The sequence below is a fragment of the Portunus trituberculatus genome, chromosome 20 (genome assembly GCF_017591435.1).
Source record: "Portunus trituberculatus isolate SZX2019 chromosome 20, ASM1759143v1, whole genome shotgun sequence".
NCBI classification, from domain to species: Eukaryota; Metazoa; Arthropoda; class Malacostraca; order Decapoda; family Portunidae; genus Portunus; species Portunus trituberculatus.
Genome location: NC_059274.1, coordinates 71,899 through 87,500, shown reverse-complemented (window position 1 = coordinate 87,500; position 15,602 = coordinate 71,899). Strand labels below are relative to the sequence as shown.

At 36.1% G+C, this 15,602-nt stretch overlaps 1 protein-coding gene across 4 annotated transcripts in view; it reads left to right on the top strand.

The window, feature by feature from the left end:
• The window catches only part of LOC123506766 (WD repeat-containing protein 19-like), a 78,592-nt gene that overhangs the window by 6,969 nt on the left and 56,021 nt on the right, over positions 1 to 15,602 (top strand). For 3 of the 4 annotated variants that reach the window (XM_045259088.1, XM_045259085.1, XM_045259089.1), the window contains 7 exons: positions 2,145 to 2,239; positions 4,366 to 4,495; positions 6,566 to 6,776; positions 7,163 to 7,275; positions 12,214 to 12,387; positions 13,360 to 13,487; positions 14,996 to 15,108. In XM_045259088.1, the coding sequence (XP_045115023.1) occupies positions 4,470 to 4,495; positions 6,566 to 6,776; positions 7,163 to 7,275; positions 12,214 to 12,387; positions 13,360 to 13,487; positions 14,996 to 15,108 (765 nt within the window). In that variant the 5' untranslated portion in view covers positions 2,145 to 2,239; positions 4,366 to 4,469. The remainder of the gene's footprint in view (positions 1 to 2,144; positions 2,240 to 4,365; positions 4,496 to 6,565; positions 6,777 to 7,162; positions 7,276 to 12,213; positions 12,388 to 13,359; positions 13,488 to 14,995; positions 15,109 to 15,602) is intronic. The other variant, XM_045259086.1, reaches the window with a different exon arrangement.

Sequence of the window (15,602 nt, the reverse complement as noted above, 5' to 3'; positions counted from 1 at the left end):
CTATGTTTGAATTTCCCTCTTCCTACAGCGACTTCTTTTAAGAGGGAGATTTCATGACATTTGTCCCTGAATTTTGGCTAAATCCCTATTATTCATTTAGGGAACCAGCATTTATTTTATTTTTTTCTCTTAATCTTTGTTGCCATTGGCTGGTTTTCCTCTTTCATAAAAAAGAAAAATACAGGCAACTCCCGCTTAACGAAGGTTCACACAACTAAATTTCACTACAACGAAGGTTTAATTTTACTGCCATCTGCTCGTGTAACGAACACCAAACTTGCTTTAACAAAATTTTATCCAGGTAATTTTTTCCAAATTTGAAAGCCCCACTATATTACGCAAGCTGACAGGCTTTTGAATACACCAGCGCCTCTCGTGGGCAAAACGTGCACCACTCACTCCTCTAGTTAAGAACAATAACAGCGTCAGCAGCAGCTCGTCTTCCCTCGCTCTACATGCCACCAAAATGCCCTGCAATGTCACCTAGCATTGCTAAGAAGACCAGGAAGTCTCTTACTCTTGAAGTGAAGCTGGATATTATTCACAGACACAAGAGAGGCGAGAAAACTAATAGCATTGCTTCCCACCATGGCTTGACTCCATCTACTGTCTCCCATTTTCAAGACTATTAAGAAGGCTGGTGAGATCATATCTTCCTTGCAAGCTAAAAGAACCACCTGAACTCGTGACTCTGCAATGGATAAAATGGAAAGCCTTGTGGAAATGTGGTACATAAGTTTTGTATGCGGTACAATGATGCACCCCTTGTTTACATTCCACAGGTTGCCAGCTAGCGTATTTCCCGCTCCACTCTCCCTCCCTTCATAAATTTAAGATAATCAACATTATAAAGTTACTTACATACATACATTAGTGTACATTATAATGACTTAGTCTTAAATTAAACTCATTAAATGTTTAACGTCATGATTTTTACTTTCATTAAACCTTTCACTGTACTATGATGCACTCTCGCTTTGTTTACTCTCAATGGAAGCTCAAGTCAGGGGTTAAACTTGTTGTAATTGGTTTACTTAACGAAAATTCGCATAACGAAGGGTTTTTCGGGAACGTAACCCCTTTGTTAAGTGAGGGTTGCCTGTACATTATTGGCTAAGTTGATAAAACATGTATTACATAACAAAATAAATAAAAGGATAAAGCCAGTGTGTCACCAGACGAAACGCTTGAACACATCAATAGATGTGTCTAGTAGTTTAAGGGTTGAAGGAAATTATTTGTGGTGATTGGTTTTTGAGTCCTCTGCTCTTTATTTTCTCATGTTAGTGAATAATATTTCTACTTTTGTGTATCAATAAGCAATGTTTCTATACCAATAATATAATAAAAAAAGCTGTAGTAGTTTTTGTACAATGTGTTACGTTTTGTAATGATGAAAGACATTCAAAATCACATAATAGCTTCAAATTATGAATAGTATGGCAATTTCCTCTTGATCATAGATAATCAACAAAAGTACCTATTGTGAAATTTTCATATAAGTAGCTGAAGTTACAATAATTTCACTGGACTGAAAAATCTTACCTTTTTTTTCTGTCTAAAACTCGAGGTTTATATGTCTCTCATAAATTAGTTTGAGGCAATAATGTTATCATCTCATATTTAGTAAAGATAAGTGTGATGATCATTTTGCTGCAAGAATTTTTAGAAATGTTATTCAAGATTAAATATGAAAAAAAAAGTAAGTTTTGAGAAAACTGGATTTTCTTTTGTGAACCTCATCAGTACCCCATAAAAATCACCCCAACTTTCACCAAATCTAAATATTCTTTGACCATTGCTGGGAGGCTGATAGTGGTTGTATAGGCATTGTCTGTTTTTAGCTGATAATATATGGGTGTCATGTGGGGAGGAGAAAAACATTTTTATAATTTTTGCCTGAATTGAGGGGGATTCCCTCTTTAATGGTTAGTTCTCCAAGATGGTCAGGGAAGGGAGAGGAAAGCTAAAGCTTGTGGTTAACATGAAATTTTCTGAGAATGCATATTTCCATAAAAGAAAAGATAGTCAGAATGTACTCCACGTTGGAAGTTAGATAATGGGGTTTGTTACAGTTTCTATATATGCAACTTCCAAGCTTACCATGAATAAATAAAAATTAAATAAACTTTATAATTTTTCAGCGTGTGCTCAGGTTTTGGTTGGGACAAGGATGGTGCACTGCTCTCCATCATCAATGACAGGTCTCCTCTTGTCCATGTGTGGGATGCCAATTCAGGTAACCAATCATACTTTTGTTAACTGTCATGCAATGGCAGAACTGTGATAGGTCAAGGAGGGGCACATGTCCTCCCTTTTAGGATTCTTGCCCCTCTGCCAAATTTGTAATATATTGATAAAAAGTGATATGTTAAAATCGTTAGATTAAACAAATACTTACCAAGTGTGATGTTTGATTGTAATTTCACTTACATTTAAAATGCATCACTGAAGCATTAAATGAGATAGTTGTGATGTCAGCCATATATCAGTCTTTCACAGAGTAGGTTTGAGGAAGTAGCTAGAATTTGTTCTGCACATGCACAGGCAAAGATAACTCAGGGTTGTAAGGGAAAGAGCATTTAATTACCTAGTAATGTAGTCTTAAATGTTTGTGAAATTACAATCAAACATCACAATTGTTAAGTATTCATTTAATCTAACAAATTTATTTCACAACATTTAAAATTGACATCACCACAGGATTTAATAAACGTTTTAAAGTGCTTCCTCAAATTTACAAGAACAATGAAGAGGTTTATTAAACACGATAAGTCTTGGTATGTTGGGAGAGAGAATAAAGTCAGAGTCCAAGGAACAATGTGTATTTGACTAACCCCAAATTTCATCAATACACAAACAAGAGAAAGTCCACACTGTAGTGAGTGAAAAAGCAAAATCACACAAGTACATGTATGCACAAAAAAAAAGAAGGGGGTGGGAAAGACCTCATATCCTGGAGCTAGAAAACTTGCAGACTACTCGTATGATAATACATCATTAGCAAACTGTCCACTTTTGGCTAAAAAGACTTCTTGTAAAATTTTGTGAAAGCATGTTTCCATACCCAACCAACAGTAGATCAAATAGTAGAAAGGGTCAGCTTCAGCACTGCCTTGCTGGATGAGGCTGCCCTAGTAGATTGTGGTGACAAAGGTGATGATCAATAATGGCAGCACCCATGAAGTTCTTAGTCCAGTGTCTCAAAGTGTCCGTGGAAGCTATCTTAATAGGTGGTTTTTGTTGAGAGCAAAGTCTATTGATGTGTCCCCTAAAATTTTTAGTTCTATTCAAGTAGTGCAAAATTGTTGTGTAAATACAGTTGACTGTCTAGAGCATGGGTTTCCATCCTTTTCTCTGCCTCGCACTCCTAGAAAACTTATTATATGGTCTCGCTTCCCTTACATACAATGGTACCTTGAGATATGATCTACTTGAGATATGAGTTTTTTTAAGATATGAGCTACAATTTGGTCCATTTTTTATTTTGAGGTATGAGTGAAATTTTGAGATATGAGTCATGCTTGGGGAAGTTGCTGCTAGTTGGCAGCTTGGTGTATCAGTCCAGCCTCAGCGTTTCCTGCTGATCTTGTGCATTATGGTTGTTCTCTCATCATTTTCACACTATTTACTTAACATTTTTTGTTTAAAGAAAGTGCAGTTTTAATTTACGTTTAATGTTTATGTATGAATGGTACCTGCATCCCTTCCTCCCTCCCTCCTTCTCTGCCATTCACCACCATTAGCTGAAAACATGTCTCCATGGTAAGAACACTAAATAAACTTTTGCTTTTGCTATATATAATTTTATCCATTGATAAAGTATACATGTATAGGTAACTGAAAAGACAAAACAAATTTCTCCCATCTCCACCTACCTCCTTCACTAACACCTATCACCATAGGGGGAGGACAGTGTAAACAAACCTCCACAGCAGCAATGCAGCCTCTCTCTCTCTCTCTCTCTCTCTCTCTCTCTCTCTCTCTCTCTCTCTCTCTCTCTCTCTCTCTCTCTCTCTCCCTTCCTTCCTCCTTCCTTCCTTCCTTCCTTCCTTCCTTCCTTCCTTCCTTCCTTCCTTCCTTCCTTCCTTCCTCCCTCCCTCCCTCCCTCCCTCCCTCCCTCCCTCCCTCCCCCTCCTCCTCTTCCTGGTGATGGCGGGAGTGAAGGATTATGTTCGTGAGCACTAGGAAAGTCTGCCTACTTTAGTGATTTTGTTATTCAGACCTTAAAAAACTATTAATACATCACCAGGTCATAGAAACAATAAAAACACATGCTCTCATTTTATATTTAAGTTCATTACATTTATATATTCTAATATTGCATTTAGAAATTTATTCACTATTGTTTACTTCTTCCCCTAGGACGAGTACAGCACTTAGACTCAGGGCTACGGGACACCCTTACCTTTCTGTCCTGGTCTCGCACAGCACCTCTGCTAGCTGTGGGCACAGCTAAGGGCAATCTTATGATCTACAACCACCAGACGTCTAGGTAAGTGTGGTCAGGTCATGTTAAGTATCATGATCATATTCCATAAAACTTTCTTTTTGTTAAAGCAAACTCAGGTTTTCATTAAAGTATGTCATTCTGTTCTTTCAAACACAAATCCGGATGAAATTTTATTTGCTTTTGTCACATAATCATTGAAATAGTCTGTCAATTTCTTTCATGGAAAAGGAAATTGAAGCAACTAAGATAATTGTGGGAAATTTACAGAAAATTTCTCGTATGGTAATTGTGACACCATACTGAACACAGAATAGTTAAACATATTTATTTATTCACCTAGTTATATTGATAATTATGAATTATCAGATCATGAATTTATTGCTACAAAAGAAAAGCTTCAAAGGTGGGAAGTATTGAGAATTTAATTGTGCTGCTGATATCTCATCTTAATTTTTGCTGTTTGCCACTAGAGGGTAACAAAGATAATGATCTGCTTCCCTTGCCATTTTTTCTGCACTGTTTCACTAGGAGCCAGACAAAGAATATCAGACTGTTTTTGCTCTTATGGCTACACAAATCTCTCAAGTTGTACATGGTGTACATAATTTATGCATGTTCATAAGCAAGATTATGTAGATGGCACCTCAGATCTGTTAAAGGGATTTTTCTAAGTAAAATAACCTTACTATATGGTAACTACCACTCACGGAAATTTCAGTACACTTCATTACCACTGCTTTACTGCCACTACAAACCACTAAGTGATTTTACCACAATTCCTCTGGGAGTTTAATATAATACCACAGAATCTCATTATTGTGCTAAATAATAGCTAGGGAAAATTAATTTGTCACTAGCTGCTTTCTATGCAGCCTTTATTCACCAGATGGTAAGTTCATTCCTTGTACAGTAAACATTAAAAAATCAGGACCTGAGGACTGCCGGATTTTCAAAAATTTTGATTATTTTATATGTATATATGCTGTATATATTTAACAGAAATGAACTACACTCAAGCCTCTGCTATCGTGCCTAATTGGTGCATCTGTCGCTGTGCGATAGCTGAAATCATGATAGCTGGAGTGAAGAACATTTAGTAATAATTCAGATTGACACCAAGACCTTCAAGCTGTCATTTTTTGTAATTTTTTTGCCTAATTTTTGTGCTATATAACAGTATAAAAATGAAGAAATAATACAGTATAAAAAAAAAAACTTATCAAGAATCATAATAACAACATACATTTTAAGGCATTTTATTTAGTGTATTTAACGCCATTAAGGACACAGGGATATGTAAGACGCACACCTATTTCACCAAGTCAAATTCAGGAAAAAAGAGTTTCTAGTGTGTTTAAGCATATACTGTTAATAACAATCTGGCAGCACATTAAACTAGCAGAGAACATTTACCTTTCCTTCCACTCTTTAGTTGGTCTTCTTGCTGTTACCAGACACTTATAATTTTTTTTTGCTACTGCTCTATTGCCATGTTCCTTGGCATAATGTACCACTTGTAGTTTGTAGGAGATTGTGTAGCTTGATCCTTTTCCTCCTGCTGCCATAACGGTGATGGTATTGATGTGTTTTGTGATGAACTTATTGTTACTCCTCATTGCAAGATGGCATTGAGTCATAGTGGTGATCAGCTAATATTTGTAAACATGTATCAAATCCTCACAGGTTAGATTACTTTAATTTTCATGATAATTCATTTTTAAAGTGATAATACAATCTTTCATTTATTTATAAACATCAAAACATCATTTGCTTTTCATTTAGTACTTAATTTTCTTATTTGAAAGCACTATACAAGAGTCTATCGCGTACAAGATTACTGGTATTGTGCGCCTGTCATTAAAAAATTCCCGAGTTATAACGTCATGTAGTAGTTGAGTTTCCCCATATATTTTTATTGAGAAATAGCTCTTCACACATTTTCCCCATCTATCCAAACAAATGCCTCTATCCTAGTAAGGGAAGCAAATGAGTGCAGTTTTGCTGATTATAAAAAATGAATGGCTAGTGAGGAAGAAAGATCATAAAAATTGAAATATTTTATTAAGTTGAATTGTATAGTAGAGATTATCTATGTTTCATTATATCTTACAGACGGATTCCAGTGGTTGGGAAACACAGCAGGAAGATTCAGAGTGGCAGTTGGTCAACAGCAAATCTCTTGGCCTTGGGTGGAGAAGACAAGATTCTGACTATCAGCAACAGTGAAGGAGACACCTTACGCACAACACCTCTGCGTGGAGAGCCCTCAGACATACAGTTCTCTGAGATGAAACAAGACGAGAGAGCTATGTCAGAAAACACAGTAAGACTAGAGAGTAGTGAAGTTTATGCAAAATGTTACAACCAAGAATGAAAAAAAATGTTGAAATATATGCATCACTTGCCATTTTTGTTTTAGTAATCTATTTATTACCCTTCACTGGAACATAATGAAGAACTTCAACTATACCTCTGTTGGCAGTAATAATAACAATATATATATATATATATATATATATATATATATATATATATATATATATATATATATTATAGCTGTATCTGGCACTTAGAAAATGTTTGTGACAGTGTACCACATGCAATTTTTTTTTTTATTTCTTTATGTTGTATTGCATTTTTTTGTGTGATCCATTATCAAGATTGCTTGGATATCCACTGTTATGTATCATATCCTTATTTTCTTTACAGGTCAGTCTTATTGTTGCTAAGAAGACATTGTTTCTCTACAATTTAAATGATCCAGAAAATCCAATTGAGTTAGCCTTTGAGAACAGATACGGCACCATTGTGACATATAAATGGTAAGTTAATTTCAGGTCTACATACAATACTCTCTCTCTCTCTCTCTCTCTCTCTCTCTCTCTCTCTCTCTCTCTCTCTCTCTCTCTCTCTCTCTCTCTCTCTCTCTCTCTCTCTCTCTCTCTCTATAAATAAATAAATAAATATATATATATATATATATATATATATATATATATATATATATATATATATATATATATATATATATATATACATACATACATACATACAGGGGATCCTCGCAATTTGATGGGGTTAGGGCAGTATTTCATTTGTCGAACCAGTGTTAATTCGAATCATGAAGCAATTTTTCCCATAGGAAACTTAAGAATTAGGGGGATAGGGACCAACCTCCAGCCTAGACCCGCTAAAACATCACTATAACCTTTAAAAAACACTAACCTAGACTAAATCAGTACTTCATTTATATCTAACTTTTTTTTATTAAACACATTAGGGTGCTGTACAGTACATTTTTGGAAATAAAAACACTTGCATGATGCAGCGGTCTCACGGTACTTGTCTCTGTTCTTCCAAATTATTGATCCTGTTGATCTAGGGACACCCATTTGCAGTGCAACGACACTGTGAACTCTACCTGCCTCATACTTTCTTATAAGCTCAAGCTTATCTTTGAAAGGCTGGAAGTTGTGCATCTTAGGGCTGGGGAGCGCCGACTGGGGCGAGAGTGGCACAGATTAAGCGACGCACAGGCCGCAAGGCTGCCACTCTAAATTTTCATTTCTCCTTACCACTCATGTGCATTTCCTCCTACTTTCACCTACCACTCGTGCACATTTTCACCTACGCCAATCCCAAAATTCCTTTTTGTACATGCATATATTATTGAGTGAAAATAAACGCACAGTAAGTCATCGTTATACGGTACAGATCCGTTCCTGAAAATCTTACCGTAAATCGAAATTACCATATACCGAACGCATTATAACATGTAATAATATGGAATGCATTCCAGCACATCAAAAGTCACCCCTACAGAAATTAAAATACATGAACATAGTCATAAAAAAAAAAATGTAAAGTGCTGCACAAAAGAAATAAACAGAAAACGTTTTTATTTACCTTTCACTCGCCATGTATTCTATCAGGTGATGTCCCTCCCAAGGCTAAGGGACAATAGGGATATCAGCCCTTACTCATCTTCCACTGAGTGTGCAGACGAGGATAAGACGTCGTCGTCTGCACTGTCGGAAGCAGATGTGGAAGGGTCAGCAGTAGCAGGGTTGGCACGTTTCACTGGTTTGAAGAAAGAGGATATGGAAGAAAGGCCAGCTGTAGAACAGTCGGCAGCGAATGATAGTTAATTACTAATGAAATACCGCGGTATTTCATCAGTAATTCATTATCACTCATTGCCACAGAGTCGAGATTATCCTCTTGGCATGAGCATATATGAATACTAAGATAAGATATCCATTATAGCAGGCAATAGAGGAGTGGAAACATAAATTTAATATCGTGGTGAAAGACAACACACAAGCTAAAAAGGTCACAAGAAGAAGAAGCGGCCGAGTCACCATGAGTCTCCACTTTGTCTTTGGCTGATCTCATCTCTGCTTTATTTTTTGGTATTCCATGTAAGATTTCACTTTATGCATTACAAAACAATCCTTTCTTGGGGGCAAGGTTTGTAAAAAACTAATAGAAATGTTGTTTTGTGAACATAAATGCATACATAAGACAGTAACACCACCTCCAGAGGTGGTGTTCTCAGCAATCTCAGAGAGCAACCTGATAGCAACCTTGTCACCGTCCCTCCAAGCGTTCATGGGAGCCATTTTGCGGCAGGAGGTTGCTCTGACGTTGTTAAAGAATCTTGGATCCAGCTCCAGGAGCTCTATAAACAGAGGCTGGGAGCAAGCCAATCACAGCGAAGCTGTTGCATTCGGTCCCTCACCTGGGAAATTCAAACCCAGAAAATTCGCTTAAATGGATGTGGTTGTACGTTATGTGGACTTTTTGGTGTAACTTTATGTAATACGTTAAACCGGAAATTCATTAGACGAACGTTCGTTAAGTGGAGTATTACTGTACAGCCTATTTTGTGTGTTTCTCGCCAAACTTTTACTTTTAGGGTCCATATTGAGTTCACAAAACTTAAGAAATAATACACACTGCCGAGGAGCACAGACACATACATGCACAAAGGATGAACAATGATACACAACACAGGCTGAATGTTAGGGTGGACGCGGGTAGCCAAGCAATCGCTGCGCCACCTACCGATGGCTATTCGTACCTTAAAAGTATCTTCGTATTTTGAGGCGTAAATTATATGAAATTTTTCTTCATATATCAAAAAAAATTGTATGGTGGGGTGTTCATATCTCGAGGTATTACTGTATCTGATAATTTGTTTATATTTTTTTGGTGGACACTTAACCCTCTGCTATTGCGCCTTCTGTTATCACGTTTTACTGCTATCGTGCATACTTAAAAAGCTGCACATATTTTTACATTGCACATGAATTTACTGCTATCATGCACCCGTCATTTAAACACTTCCACTTTATGATGTCACGTGATTGTTGAGTTTCTTTATATGCTTTTTTTGAGAAATAGTTCTTCACATATTTCTCCAGTCTATCCATCCACCTTAACTTCTAATCATCCATAATGAGGTACTGTATTTGATAGCATATAGGATGCACCTCTTTCCAGTACTTTTACCTACCCGAACTGCATGCATCATTATTTTGTTGCTGGCATTATTATCATCACTAGTATTATCACTTTTAAAAACTATTTATTTTAAGATTGAAAACAATTTATCCTGTGAGGCAGTGAAGCATGTTTATCAATATCCTCTGATTGTCACGCTGACTCAATGTCATCTAGCAGTGAGGAGTAATAGTAAGCACATAATCATAATAAAACACATCAAAACCATCACTGTTATGGCAATAAGAGGAAAGAGATATATATATTTTTATTGAGAAATAGTTCTTCACATATTTCCCCAATTTACCAATCCAACTTAGCTCCTAAACATCCACAATGAGGTACTGTACTTGATAGTATTTAGGATGCACCTTTTTTCCAGTAGAGTTAACTCAATTAATGTAAGGGTTGCTTTCCTAGAGACATCGCATTATTCAAAATCATGTTATTCAAACATAACTTTCCTATAGAAAATAATGGTAATAGGGGGGCGGTTACATTCCTGGCCACTGGGAAAGTCTGCATATTTTGGGGATTTTGTTACTCAAGCTTTAAGAAATATATATTAATACAACATTGGGTCACAGAAACAATAAAAGCATACATTCTCATTTTATTAGCTCTAATAGTATGCAATGTGCTCTCCGTCAATCCCATTGCATGGACAGTCACTGAGGTCTTTTCCCCTAACATAGGGATCTAACACTTCCAACTTAATTTCAATGGTTACAGTCTTGCTTGATTTCTTAGAATCAGTTTCCTCTGAGGGCAACTTGGATGCCATAATATAGGACACAAAGTGAAAATGCAGAAAAAGGATCCACTCACTGTGTGGGTTAGCTCCAGACTGAGGAGTGAGGACTGTGAAAAGGAACAGCTGAGCATCTCTGAACTACCATTCAGTACCACGGAGTCAAGGTGATTCTCATGGCAAGATTATATATGGATACAAAGGTATGTTATCCATTATAATGGATATCATATCTATCTATTTAAGTATCTAGCTAAAGAAGAAGAAGCAGCTGCCACTGATTGGCTGTTACTGTTTTCTTGTTGTGACCCCTTTTAACTTGTGTGTTACTTTCACTACAATATTTGTGTTTCTGTCCCTCTGTTGCATATATAATTGATGTCATATCTTTGTATTCATATTTGATCATGCTATGAGGATCACCTTGACTCCATGGCACTAAGTGATAGTTCAGAGACCAGAAGCAGCATGGGTGCGTGTAATGTTATCATGTCATGTTAATCTGCGTTAAATTTAATAAATCACATTATTTAATCGTACCTTCCTAAATATAAAGTCACATTAAATTGTTAAATTCAAACTCAAGAATAGACTGCACTTTTACCTACCATAACTATATGCATCATTATTTTATTGCTGGTATTATTATCATTACCAGTATTATCACTTTAAAAGCAAATGATCATAAAAATTAAAGAAATTAACCTGTGAGGCTGATAACCACTCTGACTCAATTCCATTTAACACTGAGGAGTAACACCAAGTTCATAATCATAACTACATAACTAAGCACATCAACACTCTCACCGCTATGTCAGCAGGAGAAAAAAGATCAAGCTACACAATCTCCTACAAACTACAAGTGGTACATTATGCCAAGGAGCATGGTAATAGATCAGCAGCAAGGACTTTAAGGTCACCACCTACAGAAAAATGTTAAGTATCTGGCAATAGCAAGAAACATTTTGTTTTGTTGTTATTATGATTGTTATTATGATTTTTATTGTTGTGATGTTATTGTAATTCTCAAGTAGGTCAGTTTTTCTATACTGTATTATTTCTTAATTTTCATACTATTATATGGTATAAAAACTAGACAAAAAGTGACAAAAAATGATAGCTTGGAGATCCTAATGGCAATTTGAATTATTACCATGGGTTCTTTACTTCAGTTATCAGGATTTTTGCTATCACGCAGTGATAAATGCACCAATTATGTGCAATAGCATAGGGTTGAGTGTATATGAAAAAAAATATAAAATAAACATGTGGACTGTTAGGAATATTAAACATAGAACATGGGATAAAAACATTTTCTAGAAAAAACATTATCAGCTTTATTCCTTTCTTTTTGAGAGATCCCTAGCAGGATGCAGTCTTTTTCCAAACATCTTGTTTTTTCAATAACAAAGATAAAGAAAGAACATCTTCAAGCTTTTCTGGATAAATCTTGCAAATAGAACAAAATTTGTCTGGATTCTTGTAATCTTTCTCCCCTTGCCAGGTATGGGGATGGTTACATCCTGCTGGGTTTCTCAGCTGGTTACTTTGTGGTCATCTCTACTCACCTGAAAGAAATTGGACAGGAACTGTTTCAGGCTAAAAACCATCGAGACGTTCTAAATGACATTGCCATCTCTACCTCCCTGAGCAAGGCTGCCTCATGTGGGGATAATTTGTAAGTAATTCCATATTCTAACTGATCTTTTTCTTAACCCTTTATTTATGTGATTATTCCTGCTTTCATTCAGGATTTTCTTTTGCCTCCAAACCCTGCCATGAGAAGGGAACCTGGATACAAATCTTTTGTAAGGGATTTTCCAGAGGAACCTTTAAAATTTCTCTGCGCCAAATTTCCATCTAGGAAGCAGTTTCCTCATTGTGATCCTGTTTCTCATTTTTTTTTCTTGCATTGTGCTTGGTATATTGAGAAACATCATCACATTGGTGGGCATACTTCTGATTTACATCATGCTTAATGATTAACCAGCTTGTCAACTTGTTTCTATGGTTAACATTACCAGAGCACCATTGAGTGAAACAACTCAACAATAAGCATTGTTTAGCAGAAAAGTGTATTTTATGGGATGCCAGAGGAATGATTTGCTGATGTGAAATTCCTAGTTTTAATTAATTAATTTTTATTTTGTATAAAAGAAAAAAATAAATGCACTAGATACCGTGGATCCTTGGTGCTCAAACACAATGTGTTCCACAAGACTGTTTTAAGACCAAATTAAAATTGCTTTTCCCATAGGAAATGATGTAAATAATTTTACTTCATTCCAAGAACTCAGATTCCTACGTAAGTAAATGAAAATTGAACTAAAATTGATATAAAATATCTTTTGGTGGTGTATTTTATAATAAAGGTAGATGATGCCTAGGGAGTTACATAGTTACATAGACATATAAAGCATGACAAACTTTGCAGTCCCAATTAGTTTTGACTTCAGTGATGGAGTCTGTATGGACACTGAAAAGATGTCTCATTCTATCTGTCATCCAAAGTGATGGATTATGGTTTTTCATATGGGTAATCTCAAAGTTCCAAAACTCTTCTATATGGTAGCATAATCTTGCCAATATTATCACTGCCATCTTAATAATGGTGCAACATACAGTTAAACTGAAATGTTAATTCTTTCAGCATCAAGATACATGAATTGACAAACCTGAAGGAATCATATGCAGTTGTCACAGTGGATGATGAGCGCGGGTTGGACTGGCTGGAGTGGTCTGATGATGGGCAGCTATTGGCTGTGGCATCACCTACAGGTAAGGACCATCCACTTTAATCTGTACTCTTGAAATTATGTCTCCAATGTTGTGTCAAAAATTGAAAACATTATTATAAATGCACTGCATGAGGTTATATTTCTACATATTAGGATTAAACCTATAGAAGTAGATCTGTATAAGAAAGATCCATTATGTATGAATAAATAATTTAGAGAAGCAGGAAGAGAAAGCCATGCACCATATTGAGAATTAAAATACTAGAGGGGGAGAGAACAACAGTGGCAGCAGTAGATGCAGTTCAAGATGGTATTTGCTGTGGCATGGAGACTACTTGTGATTAATGTGTGTGTATTATCTGTTGCCAAAGCTAGCACTACACTATTGAACAACAGTAATTGCAAAACTCATCTTTATGAAAACTTAACCTTTTCAACGTAGACATCATGACACATCAGTAGCATATATAGTGGGCTCGTGGATCTTGAATTCCTCAGATCTTGTACAATATGAACTTTGCTAAAAAAAAAAAAATTCAATAAATCACACTCAACCTTCGTTTTTCCAGATTAAATGGTGCAGGTACCCATCCTGATAATGAAAAGTCCATAATTTGCCAAATATGGTCATGGAAAATCTGGTTTATTTTGGTTTCCCTGACCAACTAAACCTAAATAACACAAAAACTGATCTAACAGTAAAAACAGAGAGCATAAAAAAAACTTCATAGACTTGAAGTACAGTGAGTATATTACCACAATATACATCTGTGTTATGCGATTCTGGCTGTCTCCACATTGCTATCTTCACCTTACACAGTAGTATTAAAAAGGCTGTGTCAATTGCAGAATTGCCACAGCCACCTATCACTCCCCCTGAAATTTTCTATATCAATTTCTGTGCCATCATCCTAGCTGCTTTAAGGATTTCAATGACACTGATACTCAGTGATCGCTGCTTCACATACCCCTTCATAATTGCAGCATCTAACGCAGCATCTTTTCCTCTCCTTACTTGATGATGCATCCACACAGTATTTGGAAGAATATTCTACCAGCTTATCTTTTGATTTACTAATGTCTGACACAGTTTGCTTGGCCAAACCAGACTCCTCACAAATACTCACAACTCTAGCTACTTTCTTTAATTTTCTTATTATCATATATGCTGGAGTATAAGACAAGTATTTTTTACCAATTTCTAGGCTCCTAAATCAAGGGCTTGTCTTATGTACATGACTGTCTTATAAAACACAAGGCAGTATTTTGATGGATTAGAATGGTCACCCTTTTTAGGAACAGGTTGAATGTAGGAAAAGAAATTATATTCTCAGATCACTATTGTTGTATGCATCAGCAATCTGGACATGAAATATGGCATATATTAAGAGTGTGTGTTATAAATATAAAAATGAGTTTTTCTCATCCACGTCTCACCTCAGTTATTTTTTTTTTTCGCTATTTCCTGTGAATGGAGAGAAAAGTTTAATAACTTTAATTGCTAAGTAAATTTATAGACAAAGAATGATAAATGACTTTTGTTTTCAGGAAACATCCACGTGTATCTCACCAAGCTACCAGTATTGGGAGGTGCACACACCACCCGTGTAGCCTTCCTCACTTCTCTGCTTGAGGTGACAGTGACCAATATTATGGAAAAGGTAAGAGCCTATTTTTGTCTCCATTCTTAGGCAATCCATGGAGAAGGAATAAATCATAGGATTGAATATGTAGCTAAGGTTTGGGATTGTAGAAAGGAGTAAGAAAGGTTCCAAAAGATTATCAGAAATTATTCCCACAGCCTTAGTTAAAAAAGGAAATAATTTACTTACTCTTCTTCCCAGTTAGGCATTCTGCAGCATCTCTGCCAGTTTTTTACCACCCTGCCAATTGCTAAATCTGTACAAAGGGCTCATCTGCTGTTGTATGGGGTATTCTTTGCATGTTTGGGGGGTTTCACATACATTTTTATTAGATAAGGTGGAATCACAAGATTTTTGTCTCATCAACTCCCCTCCTCTGACTGACTGCCTTTACCCTCTTTCTCACTGCTGGAATGTTGCATCTCTTTCTATTTTCTATTGTTATTTTCATGCTAACTTCTCTTCTGGTCTTGCTAACTGTATGCCTCCCCTCATCCTGCAGCCTTACTGCA